At 45.7% G+C, this 24,719-nt stretch overlaps 1 protein-coding gene across 1 annotated transcript in view; it reads left to right on the top strand.

The window, feature by feature from the left end:
* LOC109318993 (ephrin type-B receptor 5) overlaps positions 1 to 24,719 on the top strand; it is a 116,247-nt gene that overhangs the window by 21,591 nt on the left and 69,937 nt on the right. Inside the window, exons 2-4 of the mRNA XM_019548512.1 lie at positions 2,868 to 3,092; positions 13,521 to 13,585; positions 14,340 to 15,036. Of these exons, the coding sequence (XP_019404057.1) occupies positions 2,996 to 3,092; positions 13,521 to 13,585; positions 14,340 to 15,036 (859 nt within the window). The 5' untranslated portion in view covers positions 2,868 to 2,995. The remainder of the gene's footprint in view (positions 1 to 2,867; positions 3,093 to 13,520; positions 13,586 to 14,339; positions 15,037 to 24,719) is intronic.

The raw sequence follows: 24,719 nt of genomic DNA, 5'->3' as shown, positions 1-24,719 counted from the left end.
CATCTCCACATGGAGCCCCAGTAAGGTCCTTCCTTGCCCCTATTGTTGGGCCCAGCACGTTTGCCTGGGGCGAGGGGGCGGGGCAGCATCTAAAAATCTGCAGATATTTACATTTTTGTGCTGCCCTCTAAATCAAAACCAGCTTTTGGAATTAGCCACAATGTATTTAAGGGAAGGAAAGTAATTTCCAATCTAATCTGGACTGACAAAAGGACACACGCTGCCAAGCAGAGAGCAACACACGGGCCAGGATCCCAGCAGCAGCAGCAACCATAGACTGGGGGAGCTGTTCAGAGGGGACGTGCAAGTGGGCACAGGGTCGAGGGGGCTAGCCCATTTACCCAGGCCAGTGTGTTCTCTATTCTACCTCAGTTCAGGTAAGAATAACGGTTCGCTTCATGTGGATTTCTCCTTTTCTGCGTCTCCTGGTTGATTTGAAGTTTGGGCTGAGGTCTTTTCTAAAGCTTTGCCACTGGTTTCCTTCATGACACTGGGTAAATCACTTACCCTGGGACAGATTCGGCTCTTGCGTAAGCGGATCCAGTCCCGTTGACTTTGGTGCAAGCTTTCTGTCTTCACGCTCAAATTAGATTGGCCTCTTTTCCTCTCTCTACCTGCGTATAAAATGGGGGCCCTAATCAGAGGGAGAACTATCAGGGTTTGCGCTCTAGGCAGAACCCTGCCAGAGAGTGGGAAGTGGGAGGGATGTCTGCTGAGTGCCAGAGGGGACAGGGTGCTGAGCTCAAGGGAGAGTGGGAGTCTTGCCTGCTCCAGGGACTCAAACAAGGTCCCTGGCTGCTGCTGCTGCTGCAGCAGGGCAGTCTGCCTGCTCCAGTTGTTGCTGCTCCAGTGGCTGTACCATGTCCCTGAACATGGCTGCTGCTGTTGCCGGGGCATGAATTCCCCAGGTGGCTGCCATTCAGGTGCCCCCACTAAGTTGGCACCTAGGGCTGGGGCCTCCCTTGCCCACCCTTATCTTACTGCTCCTAATACTGAAGATATTCCCCTTTCCAGGATCTGTCTGTCTAGCAAAGTCTATCTGGCAAAGCACTCTCGGGCCCTGGTAATAAAGGCTGCATAAGCGAGCAGACATTTGCTGTTCCTGGCTTTCCAGCAAGTAGTCCCTCAGGCATTGCCCCGTCTAGTTGTAAATGGCTCCAAGCAGTAGATTGCCTCCCCTCTCCCTCGGAGAGACCATTCCTCTGTCTAATAGTTTTCACTCTTAGGAAATGCTTCCCGACTATTCATGCTGAAATTCTCCCCTTTGCTTATTTTCTTCCCGTTATTCCTTGGGTCCCCTCTGACCCATTTCTTTCCTTCCTCTGTGTTTACAGCTTCTTCCCCACACTTGTAGCTGGTTGCTGTGTGATAGATTAGTCAGCCTTTGCCCCAATTACACTTAATTGGTTCTCTTTTATCTTCCCTCACAAATCAATCACCTGAATCATACTTGTGGCTTCTCACTGAGGTCCTTAAGTTTGTCTGCATCTTTCTGATGTCTGGGGTATGGCTCCAATCCCCACCCCCATCCTGGTGCATGGTATTCCAAGTGCTGTCTCACTAGATGTGGGTAGGAAAGCACTATAACTTCTGTTTGGTGATGTCTTCCCCTCTCACTGCTAAAGCAAATACAATTTCACCCCCCCACACACTCTGTTTTGCTCCCCCAAACTTGCTCCCTGCTCTCCCTGTTATCTGCCTGGATCTATGGTCCTTGCATGGCTGTGTCTCCGGATGGCAGTTCTCCCCTCCCCCTAGTCCAGCCACTTCTGCTCTGTCTCACCCGAGAACCTTGTCTTTCTCCTTTGCTTATGCTTGACTGTCTCCCTGAAGCGCCATTTGATGGTGTGCATGGAGGGAGGGCACCCTAAAGTTACAAAACATATTGTTGTCTGTGAGTAACCATGACATTTCTGCAGAGGGGTGGCTGGGGTCTGGGCAGCTCTTCTGGCAACTGGAATTGTGCACACCCAGCTTCACAGCTCCCCTTGCCTTGCAGGAGGCTGATGAGATTCCCAGCCCTTGGCAGTCACTGCTGCAGGTGCAAGCAAGGCCTTGTTCTTTGAAGGATCCCACAGTGCATTGCAGGCAGTCTTTGGCCTGTGCAGAAGGGTGGTCCTTTGTGGAAGGCATTAGACATTAGTTATTGGATTCTTTCCCAGGTCACATACTTCCCATGGGACCTAGAATAAGTCCACTCTGTGTGTGTTTCTCCAGTTCTGAAGGGGGCATAACCTTTCTCCACCATATGAAGGTGTTCTAAGGCCATATATATAACAGTAGGGGTTAACATATATATTGTTAGGGGTTAACAGTAGGTACACGTATATAACGGTAGGGGTAACTCGCCTGCGGCTGAAGTGCAGCCACCTCTGGGGTGATGCTTGTCAGCAGTGCAACGCAGCAGTGGCAGTGTCACAGACAGTGCAAAGTCTTCTTTGTCATTGAGACGGTCCCAGAGAATTCTAGGAAAGCGTAATGCAATGGTGCAAGCTGGAATTTGGAAAGGACATGAGCCCTGATGCATCTGCTCCCCTTGAGAAAGGGCCACAGGATGCTTCTGATAATTGGCAGCAGCTGGACCGCACTATGTTCTGTGGTGGGGTTGATAGTGACTCAGTGGAGAGACCTCTGCTGAGGCAGCAGCATCTGTAGGAGTCCAGGATTTCCCTGGAGGCTGACCAAGCCACGGCTGTAGCTGGGGGCTGTTATAAGTAGCTAGTGCTATGTACATTGACTCTCTTGTGTAGTCTCCAGAGTAATGGCTTAGGCCTAGCATATAACAGGGTAGGTCCTAGGGCTATCTCTAAGGCTACTATGTCTATGCTTGACCTGATTTCTCTTCTTTGCCTTCTGTCTTTTCTCAGCCACTCCTTTTGTATAGTGACACCGTGCTTTGGCTTGGGAAGGCACAACGCATCGGACTCAGGACTTGGAGCTCCCACCAGGTGTGGGGTGTGATTTTCGGAGATGGTGGAGTCCCCTGAGGAGCTGCATGGATCCTAACACTGCATTCAAGGGGAGGAGGCGAGTGGCAGGAATGGGTTGGCTGTGGATGGTTTGTCTCTTTCACCTGGCTGCCTCTTTGGAAGGTAAGAACTGGTTTTATTCACGGAAACTTCATTTTGAAGCCTGCCGTGTGTGTGTAGGGGGGTGGGAAGCAGCTGTGGAGGAAGCTGTGCAGGTTCCAGCACTGTCACCAGCCCCACCTGGGTAGGAACTGAAGCTTATTTCTGTTTGGTTGTTCATTAACTCATGAGATGGGTGGGGGGGAGGAGTGGGGTGTCTTAGTTCTGTTCCCAGCGGGGCAAGCATCCACATCACAGCAGTACTCCATCGATTACTCTGTGCAGGGACTGAATTGCCTGCATGCTTCTTGTAGATAAGGCACTTGGTGCAGGCCCTGGGTGGGTGAAGGGTCCTGGATGTGTGGGGAGGCTCGTAGCCTCGTGTCCTGCCTGCTCTGTAAGATAGGGTCTCTCAGACTGGAGTTACAAACTTGTGCCCTGACAGAGCCAAACACTTGCCCTCAAACTGTGAGGATGAGGGTAATGTGCTGCACTGGAAACAAGAAGCAGCAGAGGCTAAGCCAAGGGAGGAGGGGAAGGGGAGTGAGGCCAGAGTGCTGACAGAAGTGTGGGGTGGCTGGGGAGGGGAAGATAGGAGAGAGGAAGGTGAGAGAGATGGAGGGAGGGAGAGAGTGAGAGGTGGAAGGGGTGGTGTTGTCAACAGCCCCCTCGTTTGTGCCAAGGAGAATCCCTGCGGCCACATATGCTCACTGACCCGCACAGGTTTGTGATGAATGCTCATCTCTCGCTCATATGTGAAAGCCGTAGAGAAGGAGGGAGGGCAGGGGCTGGAAAACAGGAGGGAGGTGAGGAAAGGCAGGCATGGAGAGAGGGAAGAAAGGAGGAGGACACAGGGACAAAAGGGGAGGGGTCCTGGTAGCCTGGGGCTTGGAGGAAAAGCAAGAAGCATATCCACAGCAAAGAGGAAGAAGTGCCATCCCGAGGATCCTGGATGTAGAGAGGAGGGGTGCTTTTCAAGTGGAGGTGGGGCAGTAGGCAAAGATGTATTGCATAAGTCGGTGTTGTGCACATGTCTCTCTGAAAAAGGAGCACATGCTCCACAAGTGGGGAGGGTGACTGGTCTGTTCGTGTAGAGCTCGTGGGGCTGACCAGCCAGAGGGGTGCATTGCACTCCATGAGGCATCATGAGTGCTTGGAGAACTGCTGGAGTTGGAGCTTCAGCTGCAGACTCTTGTGGGTATAGGAGACAGTGAGGTGTTTAAATTTTGGTCTTTCAACCTGAGCTGTCCTTGCAGAATTATGGGGTATAGCACTGTGTTGGGAACAAATTGCTGTCCTTGCACCCTCCAGATTGCTGTTCTTGTTCAGTCTTAAAGCCTTACCAAACAAGGGCAATTGTCCCTCACTTCACAGATGGGGAAACTGAGACACCGAGTGGGGGAGTGACCCACTGATGGCCACCCAGCAAGTCAGTGTCAGTAGGGAAAGAACTTCCAAGCACCCCTTGGAATTGCCCTTCCTGAAATTCAAAGAACCCCTTGCTGATCTTCAGTCCATAACAGTGAACGAAGCCACCGGTAACAAAGTAATGAGCTTCACAGAGCAGAGTTGGATTTTCCTAGGTGGGGGTAGGAGCTATATACCCATGTGTTACAGAGAGAAGATGGTGCAGACTCGCAGGATGCCTGTACACAAGCATGGAGGTGGCTTCAACATGCTGTAATTACAGTGCGTCAGAGCAGATTTGATTAATCGAGTCTGCTGGAGTGTGGCAATTACTGCACTCAAGCAGCCTCCTGTGTCTCGTGCATCAGTGTCCCTGTACTTCAAAATGGCGGCGGGGCGCTTGAATTAAAGCTTGTTCAGTGAGCCCCTGCTGCCACTTTGAAGCACAGAGATGCTGATACACGAGATGCTGCAGTGCTTTAATTACAGCAGCTCTCAGACCCACTCCAATTAAAGCACTGCCGCCCCCCCCAGCACATGTAAAAGTGCCCCCAGGGTCTGAGGAGCTGAACTGGGACCTTCTCATGGAGATACCTCGTGGCCTGATAACACAGCTTCCAAGATGATCTGCATCTTGGGCTGAGATGCCCCTTTTCCTCTTGATGGGCAGGGGGCAGAGAAGTGCTTGTCACCTTGGTGGGAGCAGCGGCTAACCCACTTATTCCTGTGAGGTGACCTAGCGAGCAGAAAATGGACTGGTGCTCTTTGTGCTGCTTTCTGATGCATGAAGGAGGCCTGAAATTTAGAAGTAGAAGTTGTATCAAACAATGATGTTCTTTGGTTCTTGGAAGTTTCAGCTGCTGACTGTAATATTTCTCATTGTCTGGGTGGGACAGTGTATATGGATCTTCAGAGGAGAGTCCTTTCCCCCCAAGTGTTTCTCAGATTCAGAGATTGTAAGGCTGGAAGGGACCTCGGAAGATCATTGGGTCCAGCCCCCTGCACCAAGCAGGAAAGATAAGTGGGGGTCAGATGACCCCAGCAAGGTGATGTGCCTACACATGAATCACTTCCCAGTGTCTGCCCCAGTGAGCTTGCATGACCATACTCCTACCCATTCTCTAATAGTGGAAAAAAAAAGCATAAAAGACCTCCGTGTGCCATGCTAAGAAAAGAAAAAGAAAATAGATGTGGCATTTAGGGGTGGAGAATTAAAAATAACAAAAATATTCCAGCTGTCTTCCCACGTATGAGCGGGGTGAAAGAACAATATTTTCTTTTCCTTTGCAGATTACCTTTAAGACTAACTTTATCAGGCGGTAATAGGGAAGACACCCTTTTATACAGTTTGATGGGGGTTGGGACTGCAAACTGAAGGCGACATTTCCCTCAGCAGTTCAAAATGGACCTCTGTTTTTTCTGCATAGTACAAAAATATTAGGCTGAAGCCATTTTATGCCCTTTGGCCTCTGGTATCTCCAAAGTAGAACTAGTCTGTCTTAAATTTCACAGACATGATTTTCAACCAAAATAGAACTTTGGAAAATTTGAGGTATTTTGGGAGAGGGGACCTTTCTTGTAGCCTGGGCAGGTTCCTTGAACATTTTAAGTAGTGCTGTCATCCAGTTGCTGAAGTGAAGATTCCAGCTTTCATTGTAATGCTGTTTCCTATATTCATAGTGTTAAGAAGTTGCCATATTTGAGGCTCGGCTGCATTTTGGTTTGAAGGTGTGTTCCTTTCCTCCACTTCCCTTTGAAAGATTAAACCTTTTTTTTTGAGTGAATGAAGGGGGAAAATATTTTTCTTTTAATAAAAAACATCAATCGCCTTGTTATATGGTAACAGAATTAAGAACAGGAAATACTTTTGTGTTATGAAAAGCACCAATGGAAATCTTGCAACTTCATGGTGCTATAACACAGTGCAGCGCTGTGGCAAAAAAGGCTGTGTGATATGGGGACTGCAATTAGGCAGTGAAATAGCCCTCACTGAGGACCAGTGTGAAGTCTCATTCCACAAGATACTGGTTTTGATTTGACTGAGTTTTAAATGTTTGAAATTGCTTGCTGCTCATGCAGAGCGTTTTGAGAGGTTTTTTTCTCCCCCTGCTAAATTCATTACATACACACTTAAAGAATAATGTGTTCTGCATGTACAAATAGATAATTTTACTTTACAGTGGGTTCATCTACACATGAGCTTAACTGTGCAGTAGACTAATTCGATGCAGTGTAAGGTGTCACCATCTACACATGCAACACTGTTAGACCTCAGCAAGCTATTTTTTGCTGCTGTAAAATAGTAGTGTTGGCGACAGTATGATCTTACGGTGGTGAAAATAACTGCCCCTGTAAATGCTGTCCCAGGTGTAAATTGTGTCCAGGCAGTATGGGGCCATACCTTTGCCTGATGCTTGAGCACGCTGCTTTGCTCTTTCGGCACTCTCTTGCTCCACCCAGACCCAACGCTATGACCTGGAGCCCAGGGCTGACCCCCTTCCCTCCCCTACACTCAAGCCTGCTGCCAAGGGGCTACTCTGCCATGGCTCAAACTGCTACAGTCCCAGGTGCTCATGACCCTGGTGCAAACTGTACCAGAGTTTAGTGCATCACACTAATAACATGTATAGATGCACCCAGAGAGTTGTTCAGACTCCAGAGTGGATCCAGGCTATAGAATGGCTTCATTGCATCTTTAGCATAAAAGTGGTGAATTGGCCATTGCCACATTTTTCCCCTTTCTACCTTTTATATTGACTGGTGAAAAACAGTCAGTAGTGTTTATAATGTCTGTAGAATTCATAGTAAACCAGTCAATGGTTTATAGTGAAAACCCTCTTAAGTGATTAACAATAACCAAATGATTATTGGAAGTGGTCTTACAATGCCATAGAGCAGAATCATACCTTTGAAACATTACATTAAAAGTCATCTGCAAAATCAAAAACTTTGTCTCCTGAAATAGGCATATGCCTTCTTTGCTTGATTCTTTATTTGTAAAGAAAACGTGACATTGATTTTATTTTTCTTTTAAGGAAATGGAAAGCTTTCGGCTTTATTCCGAGAGCATGTGTTTCATATTAGATATTCAGGGCTGGTATCGATTGGAAGACTCTATAATCAGTAAAGAACTAGTGAAATGATGACCTTACAAGAAGCAAGGTACTAGAGAGTTAGCAATTAAAAGAAGAAGGCATATTGGCAACCTGTTTAAAACTCTTGTTGATGTTGTTGTTAGTGCATGTTTATTATCACCAATGCCTAACGACCATTTTGATGAAGAGCATCTGACCCATCTGTTAAAACTTGAATTCTCATTACATACATCTTCTGAGACATCCAGCAAGTGTTCCAAGGAAGACCTGAGCTGGCATTTTTGACATGTCAGGCAAAAAACAAAAAGGAAAAAGGTGGGTTAAACAAAAAATCACCCCCTAAAGAACAGACCCTGTTGACTGTAGGAGGACAACACAGAATAGAAAGCATTATGCTTAGTATAAAGTGTCTTTATATTGTATGAGAAAAGATATTATGGTACCCTTGTAGAGAAGTAACATATGATTGCATAATTTGGTGGTATTATAACTTGCAGGTCATTTAACATTACCTTTGGCATTTCCTGACGCTTGATTACTTAATTATGCACAGCCTGACATTAGCATACGGGTGTATTTTGAGCACTTATGTCCCCCCATTTCCCAGGGGTTTTTTTAAGTGAAAAGGGGTGGGGGGTAAGGTTAAGAAGGCCTCCTTACCTTTTTAAGACTTCAGAACCCTACTGGCTTGCAAATAGCTTGTGCAGATTCGATAGTCTGGAGCTGTTGACTATCATGGATATCCTTGACAGAAGTCAACATAACCCTTGAATGAGGCCTCCTTTGTGTGAGGAAAAATACTCCTTAACTATGGCAATTTCTCTGATCTTTTTATATAGCTTAGAATTTGACACTAGCACAACATGCAGCTAATCATCACTAACCTACTTGGAACTAGCTTGTACATTAGATTTGTCTGAGTAGTTCTTGTATCACTGATGTTGCCAATGCAGTAGTGGTACAGACATTTTCGCTCATTAAAGAAAAATAATAGTATTTTAAGAAGGGCATGTTTGATGAGAAGTCCAGCTTCACTTGTCTCATTGAGGTCAATTTAGAACTTTCTCTCTTGCATCATGAAGTCTTGCCAAGGCATATATGTAGCCTTGACTTTCATTTTATTTTGGTTACATTGCAACTACACTGTATAAAATGGCACTTTGGCTAAAAGTAAACACTATTGCTGTATGTCATACTGAATTTTCTATTTAAATAATTATTGGTGAGTGCTTTTATGAACTATGCTCAATCATTTTTGTTTGCTTGTTTTACTTAAAAAAATAACAGCTATAAGTATGCAGTTAAATTACTGTTTCACTATACCACACTTTTGCAGCATTGGAAGAAATTCTAAAGAAATTAAAGCTGTGCTGCCTATTTTTAGCATATGTTTTCTTATTCCCTCCTAAATTAAGAATTTTAGAAAGGCATAGTTAATTCTTAAAGAAAGTAATATTTACACCATCTGAAGACAGCTTGAGTATAGGTCACATGAAATGATAAATGCCCTTGTCTTCTGTATAAGATACATAGTAAACAAAAACTCATAAAAGTGCACTGTGTTAATGTTGTTCTAAAAATGTATTTCTCTGAAAAAACAGCTTGTGAGAGACCACAGTAATAACTTACTTCTCAGAGGTGCATCTGCCTGTAAAATATCTAGTGTATTCATGCTGAGAAAATGATTAACATTCCTTTCCTGAAGAGAGGAGAGATCAACAAGTAGAGGGTGTAAGAGCTGAATCTTAAGGTGATGGGTATCCTGGAGGCAATAGAAGTTTGAACTACACAGTAGCTTTCAGGATTTAGAAAGTTTCTGAATAAGAGAATGAAATTAATGGTAGGATTGAAGACTGAAAATGCTAATAAGATATGCAAAAGAGGGGTATTTAAGATTGTTGAAAAAACTGTGTGCTCTTATGGTGATTATTTGGGAACTATGATGTGCTCATGAGATTATGTTGCAATGCATAGCACGAGGAGGTTTGAGATGGCACATGCTCAGCATTGATATATTCTGATTTGGATCGCTGTGTGTATATAGGCATAGTCCTTCACATTTTATTTTTGCTCATCACATTTTTTTTTTACCTGACTTGGAAATGACTTCGTCTAGAAACTTTGCATTTGTTTTCTTCTGCTGGTTTTGGCAAGGACTGGTGCCTTCTGTATAGTTTTGGGAGTGGGATTATTGACTGATCTAGATCTTTGTGAAAGGATTTATATAAATAGTATCAAGACAAGACAGCCGTGTTGTTTGGTAGAAGGGAGAGAGAAATGGGGTAAAAAGCTCTGAGGACAACACTATAGGATGGAGTTAGAGGAAGCAACTGCTGTGGGTAGTGTCTGGGTTGGCAAAAGCCATGTGAGGTATCATGAGGAAATAAGGCAGGAAGGCATGTCTGGCAGCAGGTTGATTCTTCCCAATTAAATCTACAAGATCAATTTTAGGTTGCCAACAGACATTGCCTTTGTGCTACCATAAAGATTTTTACCATGAAGGGAAAGTGAACAGACCTCCACGCTGTGTGTTGACTTCCATGCCCAAATATGCGACCATGATAAAAGATAGTTTAAATTTGTGCCACTACTTTGTAGTGGACATCTCTTTGTTTTAAAGCAGGAAAGCGAAGGCAGTTGCTGCCCATGCTCTTCAGTCACCCCAGGCGGGTGCTTCAGGGACTATATTCTCTACACGTCAGGAATTCCTCTGAAGGAGCATTCTCATGATATGCAGGATCGGGCCTCTGAAGCCCCAGGAACGCAAGCTCAGGTTTTCCTGCTTGCAGATGTGTGCTCCAAGTTTTGTCCTTCAGGATCAGGACTCTGAAGCCCTGGGAGTGGTCGGGGCTCGACACTACTACAATGGAAAATGTCTGTTTTGCCCAGTGAGGGAGATCAGCTGTTTCAGGTCATCGCCTGGCACAGCTGATCCACTTCATTTGGCAATGGGCCTATTATAGCAGAGGTGGGTGAAATACAGCCTGGGGGCTGGTTCTGGCCCATCAAGGGATTTTAACTGGGTTGCAGCCCAGGGTGGGGGCAGTGCAGCAGCTGACTTGGCTTCCTGCCAGCGTGCCCTGCACCCTGCTGGGGGTGCTGGATGGAGTAAGTGGGTGTGTTCGTGGGGGTCCCCAGCCGCCCACTGCATCTGACACACCTGGGTGCTGGGTGAAGGGTGGATGGCCCAGGGCTGGGTAGAGCCAGTTGCCCTCCTCTCCTCCCTGCCACCCACCAGCCTGCAATAGCTCACTGAAATTGCTTAAGTGACTATTCCAGCCCAAATAATTTCTCACCCCTGGATTATAGCTATGCATGTGCCCTCCTGATAGGGAGAAAGGAACCTCATAAGAAGTATGCATGGGAACTCTACTCAGGACTGGGAGGGGTCAGACAAACAGCTCAGCTTACTGTGTAGCTTGGAAACTTTCCTGGGACAGCTGTCACCTGAGCTGTTGCCAACAGCTTTTTAAGAAAAGGTAAGGAAATTCTGGGCAAGAATCCTTTCGTGAGTTTGTAAGTGACCCCCTAACAATCTTCTTTGTGGTAGCAGACCCTCTATATATAATCAGAATTAAGAAGGATACAGTGGAGATTGAGTAGTTCCTCCTTAGTCGGCTCTGTATTGGGGGGGAAAGGAGTCACGCTAGGAAATGAAAGAGGAATCAGTTTAGAAACAGTAACAGAAATGGAGAGCCTCATTTGCTGGTGGAACTCACTGCTATAGGAAAATGTGGACCAGGGAAGAGAGGGACAGGCCATTTTTTTAAAGCAGTGGACTTCTTTTGCCTATACAAGGCAAAATAACAGTAGGGATAACTAGAAAAGCAAACCTCATATTTCCAAATTTAAGACTGTTGCATGGGTCAGGGAAGGGCCTTCCTTGCTTCCTTAAGTTTAAGGCCAAAAAGGGCTGTGGGCACATTTTGTCTGACCTCCTGTATGCTGTAAGGCATAAAGTTTCACCAAGATCTTCCTGTTTTGAGCCAAGATTTGAACCCAGTACAAAATACTGCGTGTTGACAAGATGTGGTATGAGGAGCTCCTGTCTCCCTTGATAGCACTCCATGTTGTCTTCTGCTAGAAGGCAGGGCACTGGACTCTGCATGAGTGCTGCCATGGCACAAGGGAAGCCCATGGTTTACACACATAGGGCTAAAGGTTGGATTCCTGGTAGCAGCAGTCGCTGGTGTAGTCAACTTCCTTGCCACCTTTGAATACTGGATTTGATGGACTGATGGCATGCTCTGTAGGGGAGAGAGGTAGGATACTGCTAGAGGTAGGCTGGTGATGTGGCTTTGTTGGGCAAGGTTGCAGGACTGACTGTGGTCACTGCTTTGCTTTCAGTTACTCAGCATGGGGCAGAAGGAGGGTAGCAGTGTGGGACTGCAGGGCATTAGGCATGTTGCCTGAGTGCCTCCTTGTCAGAGCAATGGGATTCTGCTCACATGCAGGGAACGCACATCCCAGCTTGTTAAATATTCACCACTGTGAGAGACTTCTGTTAGCTCTGGGCAGCCTGTATCTGTTAGCCTGTGAATTATTTGTGCGTTCAATAAAGATTACCTGGGTCGCGGGCAAGAAGCCATCAAGGGAATATACTGCCTGCCAGCAGTGAAGAGCCCAGCTTCTGAACAAGACTTTTCTATTTTCTCTCTTTCTTCCTCTCCCTGCTATCACCAAGCCCCCTCTTCTTTCTCTGTCTCTCTCCATCCCTCTCTTAAATTTTTATGGAGGTATCTTTGGTTACTTGAGCATGGGGAATGACTTGCACCTGATTTAGAAAACCTCCTTTGTTCTCTGAAAAATAAAGCTTCCCTCTTTTCCCATCAAAATGAAGCCATGGCCCAGGAACAACAGAGAGCTGAAATATCAGAGTACCACTCCCAAGGGAAGGCTGTGCCATTCAGGCACCAATGAGAGCAGGGCAGTGTTCTGAGGCATGGGTGGCTTGGGCAGCATTGGATCTCAGGTGAGTGTGATCCTTTCAGGGCGAGCCTTGATTTGGCCATCTGTCTTGCAAAGTGAGCCCAGGCTCTTCTGCAGGCTGACCTTAAAGGTCAGGCCAGGGGAGAGACATGGTTCTGATTCCCCTGTTCCCTTTGTGCCATGTGGATCTCCTCAACTCAGAGACTAATGTAGGGTGCATTATACCTACCTCTGTCTAAACACTTGGAACAACTGTGCTCTTAGTGGTCTCTACACAGCATTTGGTCTTTCTTGTAAATGGAATTTCCTGGTCTGTAGAGAAAAGTTGAGAGAGAAAAAAATAAAAACAGCAAAAAATTAGCGTTTTACTTTCCAGGACTGCAAAATGCTTCCAGTTTGCAAATATATTGTTGTGTGTGGATGCCACACCCTCTTTGCTCAGTGCACTTTGTGGTGGTCTCAAGGACATGGGCCCTTGGCAGGCTATTGTGGACAGAGCTTGCCTTCCTGCTGCCAGTATTATGTTGGTTGGAACCTGGACAGCAGATTTCAGTCTCTAGGGCTGTTGAGTATACCTTTCCACTAAGGGCCAGCAACAGGACAGAGTGTTTCCTTGGGTAGAACATGGTCTGCAGAGGTGCACGCCACTCCTGTGGGAATCACTACTTCATAAGGCCAAAGTAGTTGCATGGGGAGAGGCTGGCAGAGTTTACCAGTCTGGTACCTTGCACTCTGGATTAGGCTGAATCTTAAAGGCACAAACTGCAGGAACTTCTTTTCATAGGGTCTAGTAGGAGATTAGCTTAAAGTTCAGATCAGACTGGCAGTTCCTGGGCACTCCTTGAGCCTCTTCCTGGAGCCCAGGTCTTTCAAAAGGCAAGTAGGTATATGTTGGCCCAGAGTGGCCATGCACACCCTGCAAGGGAAGAGGTGTAGAAAGGAGCCTTGTAGGAGACAGAATGGATTTATGCAGCTTGTATCTGGAAAAGCACAATGCATATTTCCTTTTTTGTTTTAACAGAAATCCTTCTAGATACCACAGGAGAGACCTCGGAGATTGGCTGGACCACCCACCCTGCTGATGGGGTAAGTGCTCTTCTTTCTTCCCCTCCTTACCTTCCAATGGATAGGTCTGCACAGCCCCTGGGGAGAGCAGAGCTGAAACAGAATAGGTTTGGTTCTACCTTCAGTGCCTGTGGACTGTCCAAAGCACTTTGCATTGTGCTGGATCAAACACTGGTCACCCTAGGCCAGTGCTTGAGAACCATGTTGCTGAGAGATGAGGACATTGGCTAGGGCACTGTAATGGTTTCCAATATGGTGGAGTTTCTCTTGTGAGATCTTCAGCTTCAGTAGAGTTAACCCCATGGATTCTAAGTCAGACACCTTAGACTCATAGAGAAGTAGGACTGGAAGGGACCTTAGGAAAGAAAGATAAGGAAGATGGAGGGGAGCTGGCAATGTTGCTATACTGAGATCTGTAATGCTGTGCTGCAGGTTGAGTTGACTTTAATGTTGTTTAATGCCTCCACCCCAGGGGAGCCCTCCCTCACCTGAAGTGCTTCCCTGTACCACGCAGTCCCAATGTGAGGCTGGCAGCCTTCCACTCTGCAGGCAGGGAAGAGGCCAAGATATGAGGGTTATGGCTCGCGAACAGCCCTGGCATGTCCCAGCAGGGACAAATATCAGCATGCCACCAGTTCCCACTTACCCAAACTGGAAAGTCTGTGGATGTAGTGTCAACTTGACTAGTCCTCTTGACCCAGACCCCAGTGTTCATAGTGTCTCAGTTTTGCCCTCTAATGATATCCCTCTCCTTTTCCTGCCCACCTTCTTACAGTGGGATGAGGTGAGTGTCCTGGATGACAAGAAGCGTCTGATCCGGACCTTTGAGGTCTGCAATGTGGCTGAGCCTGGACAGAATAACTGGCTGCGCACTCACTTCATTGAGCGGCGTGGAGCCCATCGGGTCCATGTCCGCCTTCGCTTCTCCGTGCGGGACTGTGCCAGCATGCGGACCGTGGCCTCCTCTTGTAAGGAGACCTTCACTCTGTACTACCACCAGGCAGAGGCTGACACAGCCACCCAGGCAGTACCTGAGTGGCATGAAGGGCCCTGGACCAAGGTGGACACAATTGCAGCTGATGAGAGCTTCTCACAGGTGGACAGCACGGGAAAGGTGGTGAAGATGAACGTTAAAGTGCGCAGCTTTGGGCCACTCGCACAGCGTGGCTTCTACCTGGCCTTCCAGGACTCAGGGGCCTGCATGTCACTGGTAGCTGTCCAAGTCTTCTTCTACAAGTGCCCGGCGGTGGTTAAGGGGTTTGCTTCTTTCCCTGAAACCTTTGCTGGCGGGGAGAGGACCTCGCTGGTGGAGGCACCGGGGACATGTGTGGCTGATGCAGAGGAGGCGAGCACAGCTGGGTCCTCAGGTGTCAAGCTGCACTGCAATGGGGAGGGTGAGTGGATGGTGGCCATCGGGAGGTGCACCTGCAAGGCTGGCTACCAACCTGCCGATGATGAGCGAGCCTGCCAAGGTGAGAGAGTCGCTCCTTCTACTTCCCTGTCCTCTCCCTTACCCTGCTAGGTCTTTAAGTCTGTTATAACAGTTGTTAAAATTGATCAGATGGGAATCCTGGGCATTGTTTATGTCTGTGGTGTTCTCCTGAGTGATGGTATGTAACCACAGTGTTTTGCTTGGCCTAGTCCATTGTCCCATTAGGAACTGGACAGACCCCACAACCTTAAACTCATTTTGTTGGGACAGTCCTGAACCCTCACATTCATCCCTCTGATGCTATGAGTTCCTGATTCCTCACTCGCTGCTAGTCCACTAGACCAGGGCCTGGCAATCTATGGCCAATGGGCCAAATTTGCCTCATGAAGGTCCAGCCTGGTCCCGGGAGGGATGGAGAATCAGTGGCGCACAAGCTTTTTATGTTCCACCTGTCCCCTCTTCAGCACTAGGCCCCTGCAGCCTCCCTGCTACTGTGCCATGGCTGTGCTGACCCTTGCTACAAAATTTTCCCCTCCCTATTGCCACTGAGGAGGGGGATCAGGGGTGAAGGTAAGTGCAGGCAGTTTGGATGCTCTAGAGGTTGGAGAATTCCAGCTCACAGCAGGGTGATGAATTGCAGGCTCTAGCCTGGGGCAGCAAAACATTTCTAACCCCCTGCACTAGATCAGCCTGCTTCTCAGTCATAAGATTCCTTCAGTGCTTCACCCAGCACTAGTGCAAACCCCCTAAGCAGCTGTGTATCAACACACAGCAGCACTACCCAGCATTTCAGGACAATGTAGGAGGTTAAGAATCCAGTCCAAACAGCAAGGGCAGGTTTACACTATTGCAATGTAACATACCAAAATGGGAAATTGGTTTGGATGTAGGGGGTAAGAATCCATGGCCCACTCTTGCTGAAAAATGGCGTGGAGTCTTTCATGGGTATATATTTGCTCCCTTTTCCATGTGTTTTATGAAGCAATTGAAGGTGTAGTTAAGATTTAAAATCGGGACCCATTCATTCAAAAGAGCATTGTTAGAACATTGGAATGATTTGAAAGAAGAGTGCATAAGCCCAGACGCTTATTTCCAGCTGACTAGTAAAGGGAATAAAAATTGGCTCTGTGTCTTTTATTTATTGATTTTTGTTGAGAGATTGATAGGTGAGGGCCTTTTTCTCTTGCTTCTTACTTTACCGTAGAAATACTGGGAATGCTAGGTTTTTAGTTTTCTTCTTTTTGTTGGAAAGCTCTTTGGCTGATTCAGACCTTGACTAGACTAGGGAAAACAGTGATTTCAGCAGTGCTTAACAAAGCTTGCTTAACTGAATCGAAACTCCCACTTAAGAAAAAGGTAGACACAGTTTAAACACTGTTGGCTTGACCAGACCTGCTCCATTTAACACTGTGAGCTAGGGTGTTAAAACATGCAAGTCTTTTTTCCACTGCCAGTAAAAAGTTAGTGGGAAGAAGCCGAGGTTCATTTCATTAAACCTCTTGTCCAGTTCCTCTGCCAACAGTCCAGTGATATCATTTCTCTCAAGAGCAGCTGGACACGGCTTGGTAGTTTGGGCAGCACCAAGCACCTGATCAGAGGCAGGGGGCAGCGAGTTTCCAGGCTTGCTGTTGGAGGTATGTGGCTTGTTGTCTATATCCTTTCAGTTTTGATTCCTTCTTACCAATATATTTCCATGCAGCTAATCCTCTCTTTGCCAGCTTCTGGGGGATGTTTTGGTGGGGTGCTGATTCCTGGTACATGGCTGGTGTGAGCCTAGCCAGCTAGCAGGATGCCCAAGTGTGGGTGTCCTGGGAGATACTGCTATCCAGGCATAGTTCCAGTACAGTGTGGAAGTGTAGTAGTCTATGTGGCATGTGGGTTTTAAGCCTGACTTGATGTATAAAGGGTTTTTGTGTGTGCATGGTAGAGTAAGGGTTAGGGTGAAACCTGAGGGTACTCGGGTTGCCTCCAGGTTAACTTCCTCAGTAATGTAAAATCGGCTTCCAGATCTGTATTGTAGATACAGCATACCTCTCTTTTGGATCTGAGATTTTCAAACTGAGCACCAGAAGCCATATCAAATAACTCCCCTTCCAAAGTAATCCCAGTAGCTCTATTCTCTCTAATTTTCTTTTGTTTTTAGAGTCTGTTAGTTGAAAGGTCCGTGTGCTTGAGATATGGTGGCCAGGTAGAGGGGAGTTGTTAAGGTGAATTGGAGCTTATTAGACTGCCAGCATTGTTTGTGGTACTTTAATTTTGAAATTCTAGACTTCCAAATGTGTTGCGGTTTTTAAATAATTACAGTGTTCTTTTAAGTTCTCTAATTAAATGTAAATGAAATACAGCAAGGGGAAGATTTCTTTTCTGAGATTAATATTTTTTTTTTTTACTTAACATTGTTTAGTTTGAAATATTTTCTTCTTAAAGTGTTTTACCACAGGTAAAAGTATGTGGTCAAGACACTGGCAGCTTTTCTAAAAAATAAGTTCCTCAAGTTTAACTTCCAGGACCCTCCTTAGGCACTTGAATGAAAGTCTTGACTTTCAAAAATAGTTGGTGCCCAGCAGCTCTGTTGAAGCTATATGATGGTTTTTATTCAGGTGCCTAAACATAGACTAAGCAGCTAACCTTTAGGCACCCATTTTTAACTATGGTGTTTGAAGTGAGATGTGCCTGCCCAAAGCCAGCACTTGATATGGATTTCAAATGCAGTAGGCTATGCTGGCAGAAAATGTAATGTACTTAAAACTAGATGATTTGGCTGATGTGGTTTCTGAATGATATGTCACCAGATATATGATCTAAAATTAAGTTCTTATTTATCACTTCCCCCACCAAAAAAGCAAAACAAACAAAAATATCCATCTATCTATCTATCTGTATATCTATCTGTATATGTGTATATAAAATCTATCAAACCCCTAACCTTATGTGAGGGCTTCTTCCCTTCCCCAGGGAAAGTGAGTAACCCACAGGTTGCGCACCAAGGCAAAACAACAAGTATAACTTTTCTTGGAAGATAATCAAAGCAAACTTCATTAAATCAATACAAAACAAAAGCTTTAAGTTCGCAAGCCAGTCTGGCTGGAAGAAAGGCTCTCCCCACCCTACCCCTGAACTATTATTACCTGATAGGTCTCGGGAACCCCACCCTGTGCCCAGGGTGGGGAGACTACCTCCTTTATCGGGTCCTCAGCCTTGTCCTCCCCAAAGTAGTTCTGCCCAAGGCTTTGTTCTTATGACCTTTATACCTTTTCTGCCGCCTGTCCCCATGGGATCCTCCAACCACACAGAAGCTTCTAGTCTTATCACCTTTTACGGGTTAGAGCAAGCTTCATCGCATGCTGCAAAGTAGGGTCACTCCATGCCTTGCTGCAGTTCCCCTTTCCAGAGCCGTTATTTCAGGTACTTTTCCAGGGCCGTTAGTTACTCAAAAGCAGTTCCCTTTTCTTATTTTCATCCGATCAGCAGATGCATTAGGTCATTATTCCATGGCCTTTGGGATCCGTGAAGCTGACCCCCCCACTTTGGGGTGTCAGTTTGGCCTCCTCCCAGAAGCCTTTTTGGGATGGGCCTCACACATTAAAAGATTAGAAGCTTATGTAAAGCCAAAGCATTTTCTGAATTATTGAGGCATTCTTTAAATTTAACTTCAGGTCCTACCTTATTTTTAAGAGCTTTCCTCCTCTGCTCTCAAATGCTGTATCTCTAACAGCAATAAAGTCTCCTAAAATTGTCCATATTATTGCCCTTCAAAGAAATTTATTAATAATCACTAACCCTTAAAGACAAGTGAACATGGCTTTTGCTTCCTGTTGTTCAGGTCCTTGAAGGGCAGAGCCCATTTCAGTGCCTTTCAGATTTGCATACAAGCTAGCCCTGAAAGAGGACATTAAACCAAACATGCATATCTTCATTTAGCATTCCATTAAACTTTTTGTCCCCCAAAGCAGTAACATTGAGGCAAATAGTTACCGTGTGCAGTACTTTTACAACTTGATCTTAGGTATGACTGTAAACTACATCCAACTGGAGGGCCTGGTGGCTTCGTGTTGGGGTTACCCGTGGCAGGATAGCCCCTATAAAATACCACTATGTTGCAACCTCTAGAGTAAGGGGAGTACAAGGTGCTTTAAAACCCTGGCTTCCACTGTCTTGTAGGTAATCCTTGGTTGGAAAAAGGCTAAAGGATGTCACTTTGTTAGAAAGGGTATTTGTACCCAGAAGCTTGTAAAGAAGAATTTTTCCAACTATTTGAGTTTGTCTAATTAAAGATATCAGATTTACCAAAGAACCTTGTCTACCCTGATAGAAATGCACCCTTAATGTGATGTTAGGCAAACAGCAGTAGTTCTTATCTATTGCTATCTGGCAGAAACTACAGCCACTGAGGCACTGAACATCTGTACTCAGTCTGGATTTGGATTCCATCTCAGTGGTCTAAAGAGGGGATGGTAGGTCTTGGGTAGCCTCCGCTCCTCTATACTCTTGCCTAGGCATACAGGTCAAAGGACTTGGTGTAACAGTTGCAGGCCTCTCTACAAGCAGATTCATGAGGCACCTGATTAGAGACCTCTTGCATATACACCATGATCCAGAGGATCGGTGGTTGCCTACTACTTTTACAACTTGCGTATCCTTGCATGTCTTGGAGGACAGACTGCAACAATAATAGGTAGTAATTGTGTTTATTTGGAAAAGTTTTCAAACTGTTAAGCTATCGAGTCCTTGGAAGTAAGTATGGGATTTCTCTAATGACATGGCAGAAATAAAACACTTTTATTTTTGCTTCCCTTGTACTACAGTGAAGACATCAGGGCATATTGATTGATTCCACATTGTGTCCTTTTCTATTGGTTTATGGCATTGTGTGTTCTCTTCCTCTGCTTTTGTTTGAGGACCCCTAGATTACTTCCACAACCCCATATGGGAAAAAATCCTTATGAGCTGGGTTTTGCATTTCAGCATTGCTTTTCCCTGCTGGCAGAGGTTTCTAGCACTATTATTCCTCTTTTGTCAGGTTTCTGATTTGATTCCTCAAGCTCATCATATCTCCTTATTGTTGTTATATTTTTTTCTTCAAGTTCTCAGGCACTTCAGGTATAGATGTGTCAATTTTTATTCAAAAGTCCTCTTTCCCCTGTAAAGATAAGCTTGTCTCCCTTACGGCTGCCTCCGGAAAGACCAACAGGCATTTACTTCTCTCTATTTAAGGGCAGATTCTGTACCAGTGAAACCAGTGGAAGCTCAATGATTCAGTGGGTGCAAGATCAGGAAATTAGCAAGGAAAGAATATAGTCTCTATTACTTAGGAGAGATTAGGTTGGAGAGGGGGAAGGAAGAAGGAGGAGAGAGTTTTCTGATGGGAACTCTTGCGCTGTATTGTCTTTGTAGTGTTACATTTTATAAGAAGTCATGGATATTGGAAGAACCTGGTACCACAAACACTTACAGCAGACTCGGAGATCATGCATTTTTCACACTGATGTTTGCCTGGCCTGACTCAGCCCTATGGGTCTACATTTGTGTCTTCCTGAAAGCAAATAATTTTCCTTCAAGCTTTGCTCTATCCATTTTTGCAGTTATAAATTAACCGGTTGCCCTGGTGTAGCAAACACTCAAAGCTGGTCCATCATTGTATTCTGTGTCTGGGTCAACACAGAAGAGTATTTTAAAAGTGATTGGTCACTTCTTTACACCTTTTTGTTATAATATTATCATTACAAGGTAAAATAGATGAATACACACAACTACAATATTACATAAATCTACCTTATGCAACACATGTGAGGAGCATGTATGCGCACACACGTACTTTGTGTTTGCTTCTGCTAATCCAGTGTGCGTTGGGATGGATTAGATTGCAAAAAGAATCTAGCATTAGCATATTTTTTGTCCATTTAATCACTTTTATAGAGATGCATTAAGTTTCTGATATTTTTTTTTTTCTCCAGTATTCATTCTATCTGTTTAAAAGTGACATAGACCTATTTGATGACTCAGTCCGTGGGCTTTAGCCTACTAGTTTACTATGGGCTGCCACTGCTGGGCAGTGATGGGGATCCAAGACATCGACTGATTATGGGGGATAAAAAATGATGAAAGGGAGTGACAGTGGGGTCAGAGGGTTAAAACTAGTGCACCTTCAGGGGAAACTGAGCCGAGCACCCTGGCCCCTGCCCACCAACTCTCAAAGGCAGCCGGACAGCTGGTGGCTACTGCCCAGTGGTACTTTGCTCAGAGATGGGACCAGAGCATGCCCAGGAAAAAGGTCCCACAATCCCCAGGGACCCTAACTGAAATAAATATCACGATTCATATAATGAAATATTCAAGTATTTTAAATTATCGGACCAAAAATTATTGAAGATGGAGTTTCTGCAAGCACAGAAATTTCATATTATGCTTAAATGTAGTCTTCCCCCTCCCACAACCCCAAACAAAAAAAATGTATGGAAAGAACTATTGTCTCCCCACTACCCTGTGAGGTTTCAGTGTAAAGCAAATGTGATTGTAATGACAACCACATGATGAGAGAGATTGGTCCACAGGTGTGATCTGGCATGCTGGCTCAGCTGCGTGTGTCAGATCTGGCCCGATGCATCTCAGCCTTCAGTCTTAAGATGCGCATGGCCAGACCCAGCAGTCTGGATGTGGTCACCCGCTGGCCTGACCCCATGCCCTGGATCTGGCCACAGAGCAACCCCATGTGCGGGCACCACAATGTGTTGGTGCGATGTCGTGTGCCAGACTGTCATCTGGCCCACAGGGCTCCTCACAGGTCTGGAAATTTGGCAGCAGAGGAGTGACAGTTAACACTACCACTGCTCGCTCCCCAACTACCGAGTTTCTGGACCCATGGAGAGACCCACATGGCTCTGTGGGTTGGATCTGCCCTGCAGACCAGAGGGTAAGCACCACTGCTCTATCCTTTCCAAACATGAAGAGCCTTATCCTAATCTACCTATTAGGCACTCAAAGCTACTTCTGTGTAGCTACTGGAGTGAGTTTGGGAGCACTTTCAGGGAATAAGTCACACTCCCACAGCATGTATTCAGGCCTGCAAATTAGATAACATAGAGAATTTGGGAGTGGGCCTGAACAGTGCCTCGATGCTGGACTCAGGCTCTGTCTAGGGTGGGAGATAAATCAGACTCACTTGATCATTTCGCTTCAATTGCAAAACAGTTTGGCCTCTGCAGGCAGGTCTGAGAGTATTTGTTTCGGTGTGGAGCAACGTCGTCCATGTTTGTCTTCTTCATTTGCAGTTTTTCACTTGTAAAGTGGGGATAATGATAATTATTTGTCTCGTGAAACAGGTGGTGAAGCATGTGCTACAGCAAAACTTGGTATTATCTAGGTTACATTGTACAACGAAGGCCAGGAATCTGAACTTCCAGGAAGTTAAAAGTATACGCCCATGTCTTGAGTTGCACAAATGACCTCCTTCTGTACCATTGGAGAAATGATAACCCTACATCTGAGAAGCTTGAATATAGAGAGATTATGGTTCTGGATCTGAATCCAGCATGTCTTTGTATTTAGGTGTATGCAGTGCTCAATATGTTAGATGCATTTGAATATAGGTCTCTTGATTCTCTCTCTTGTCCTGCAAGTTCAGCTGTAGATATACAATCTGTCCAGCTTTTGATGCTTTTCAGAAGCCTCAGGGCGAGGGACTCTGGGGAGCTCATTAGGACTTGATAGGCTCTCTCGTATCTCCTTATTCTAAGTTGATTAACTAAATAAAACACTATCTACCCTAGGAAAAAAAGGCTTTGGGCCTTGTTACATGTTACACTGTTAACTAGACAAATATTGATGGGTGTTAGTGCTAGCTTGTATTTGGAGCAGTCACACTGCAGGCCAGCAGGGTCCTGGGGGACTGAAAAAGTAAGAATCCCTACCTCCCATGCTAAGTCACTTCTGCCCCCTGGGGCTCCCACAGTTTCCCCCCTGCCCCTGGGGCTCCTCTCTTGCCCATGGTGGGGCAGGGGGTGGTGTTTACATTAAGGTGTAACCTAGCATGACTGAACCTTAATGTAACACGTGTGGGGAAATAGGGGTCAGAGATAATCCTGCCCTGGAATGGCATAATTTAACAATTACTTGAAACTAGTTTGGAGTGTTAATGTGCAGGCAGTCTAGGTTTTAAGAGTTCCAGGAGCTGCCCAAAATTACCTTGTAACAAGGTCCCTATTTCCTGTTTGTTATCAAACACTTTTGAACAACCGGTATTTAAAGTTTACCCCAGAGTTGGTCTTGCATTTAATGCTTTCATCCTTTGGCCAAACATTATCTGGCCAGAACCTTTGGAGGAAAAGAGCTATTCTGAGGAGTTTACCAAGGATCTGAAAAAGGGGTCTAATAATGGGGAGCTGGTAACAGTCTTAGCCCCAGGAAGCTAACATCTTCTCCTTAGAAACCCAAGTTCTACTACACGTGCAGTGACTTGGACTTTAGACCATGAAAGTCCTGCCTGATTCATTTCACATAATGTTCAGTACCCTGATAATGTACATCCGCTATGGAGCTGGAAGATGTAGAAATGCAGGGCTCTGATCCATACTGTACTGCTGGCCATTGAATATTATTGCATAAGCCATGGGTCAAAGCCCCATTGCAGCAGTGTTCCTCCAAAAGAATTAAGTGTTTTACTGTTCCAGCAGGGCTTCTTGACTGGGATTTGGGGGAAGGAAGGTGGTGCTCTATTTCAGTTCTGGGGGTTGTGTTGCTTGTTTTTGCCATATGCCTCTGAGCTGCATATGTTTGCCAGATTTGGCATGGATGGTGTGGTATCAAAGAATTCAGCTTTGGAGTTCTGCCAAGTTTAGAGCAGTGATTCTCAACCTGAAGCACCCTAGGTTGCTGTGAGATCCCATAAAAACTAAGATCTGGCATTTTCTGTGGCGTGACTAACAAGGGGTGCCTTGAGTCTATAAAGATCAAGACACACTGGTTTAGGGCATCAGTCTAGGGCAACGGTTCTCAACTTTTTCTGTACCCAGACCCATTTGTAAACATTGGTAGCCAGTCCTGATCCAGTGCCTCTTACTCTTGACCCACGACCCCAGGCCCCCAGTATGTGGGGCAGGGGTAGGTGTGTAGGGCATGGGGAGTGCCAAGCTGCCCCTTGCAGGCTGTAACTCTGCTAGCCTGCAAGGGAAAAGCCGCGGTTTCTCATGGTTTTCTCCTTTAAAGGAGACTCCATTTTTAAACTTCACTGATCTATTTTTAAAGTTACTCCACGACCCTTTCATATATTCTTGCAATCTACTTTTGGGCCGCAACCCATGGGTTGAGAAATGCGGGTCTAGGGCACACAATGCTTTACAGCCATGCTGCCTGTTCAACATGGTGGAACCATGAAGAAATGGAGTTAAACACACTTCTGTCCATCCATTACAGGACCGTGGCTGGATGGGCTTGGCCTCTGTTGGTCTCTAGGCATAACACATCTAGGTTCAGAAAGGACCACTGCAGCAGTCTGGGCTAAATGTGTATTGGGTTGTGAGAATGAGGCTGAATTGAACCCATCAGCAAAACAGGCAGAGAACCTGATTATTTGAAATGTAATATTTTTACATGTTTTGCAGAAACGGGCCCTTCTCTGCCAGGTGAAGTGGAGGGCTCTCCCTCAATTTACCAGAGCAGAAAGTTGTGCTTTTTCTGATGTTAAGGAATTGCCTGTGGTGTAGCTGTAGGTGTTTGATTTGCATGATC

Source organism: Crocodylus porosus, unplaced genomic scaffold, assembly GCF_001723895.1.
Source record: "Crocodylus porosus isolate Cpor-Errol unplaced genomic scaffold, CroPor_comp1, whole genome shotgun sequence".
NCBI classification, from domain to species: domain Eukaryota; kingdom Metazoa; phylum Chordata; order Crocodylia; family Crocodylidae; genus Crocodylus; species Crocodylus porosus.
The sequence above is the reverse complement of the archived record's forward strand: the minus strand, read 5'-3'. Positions and strand labels throughout refer to the sequence as shown.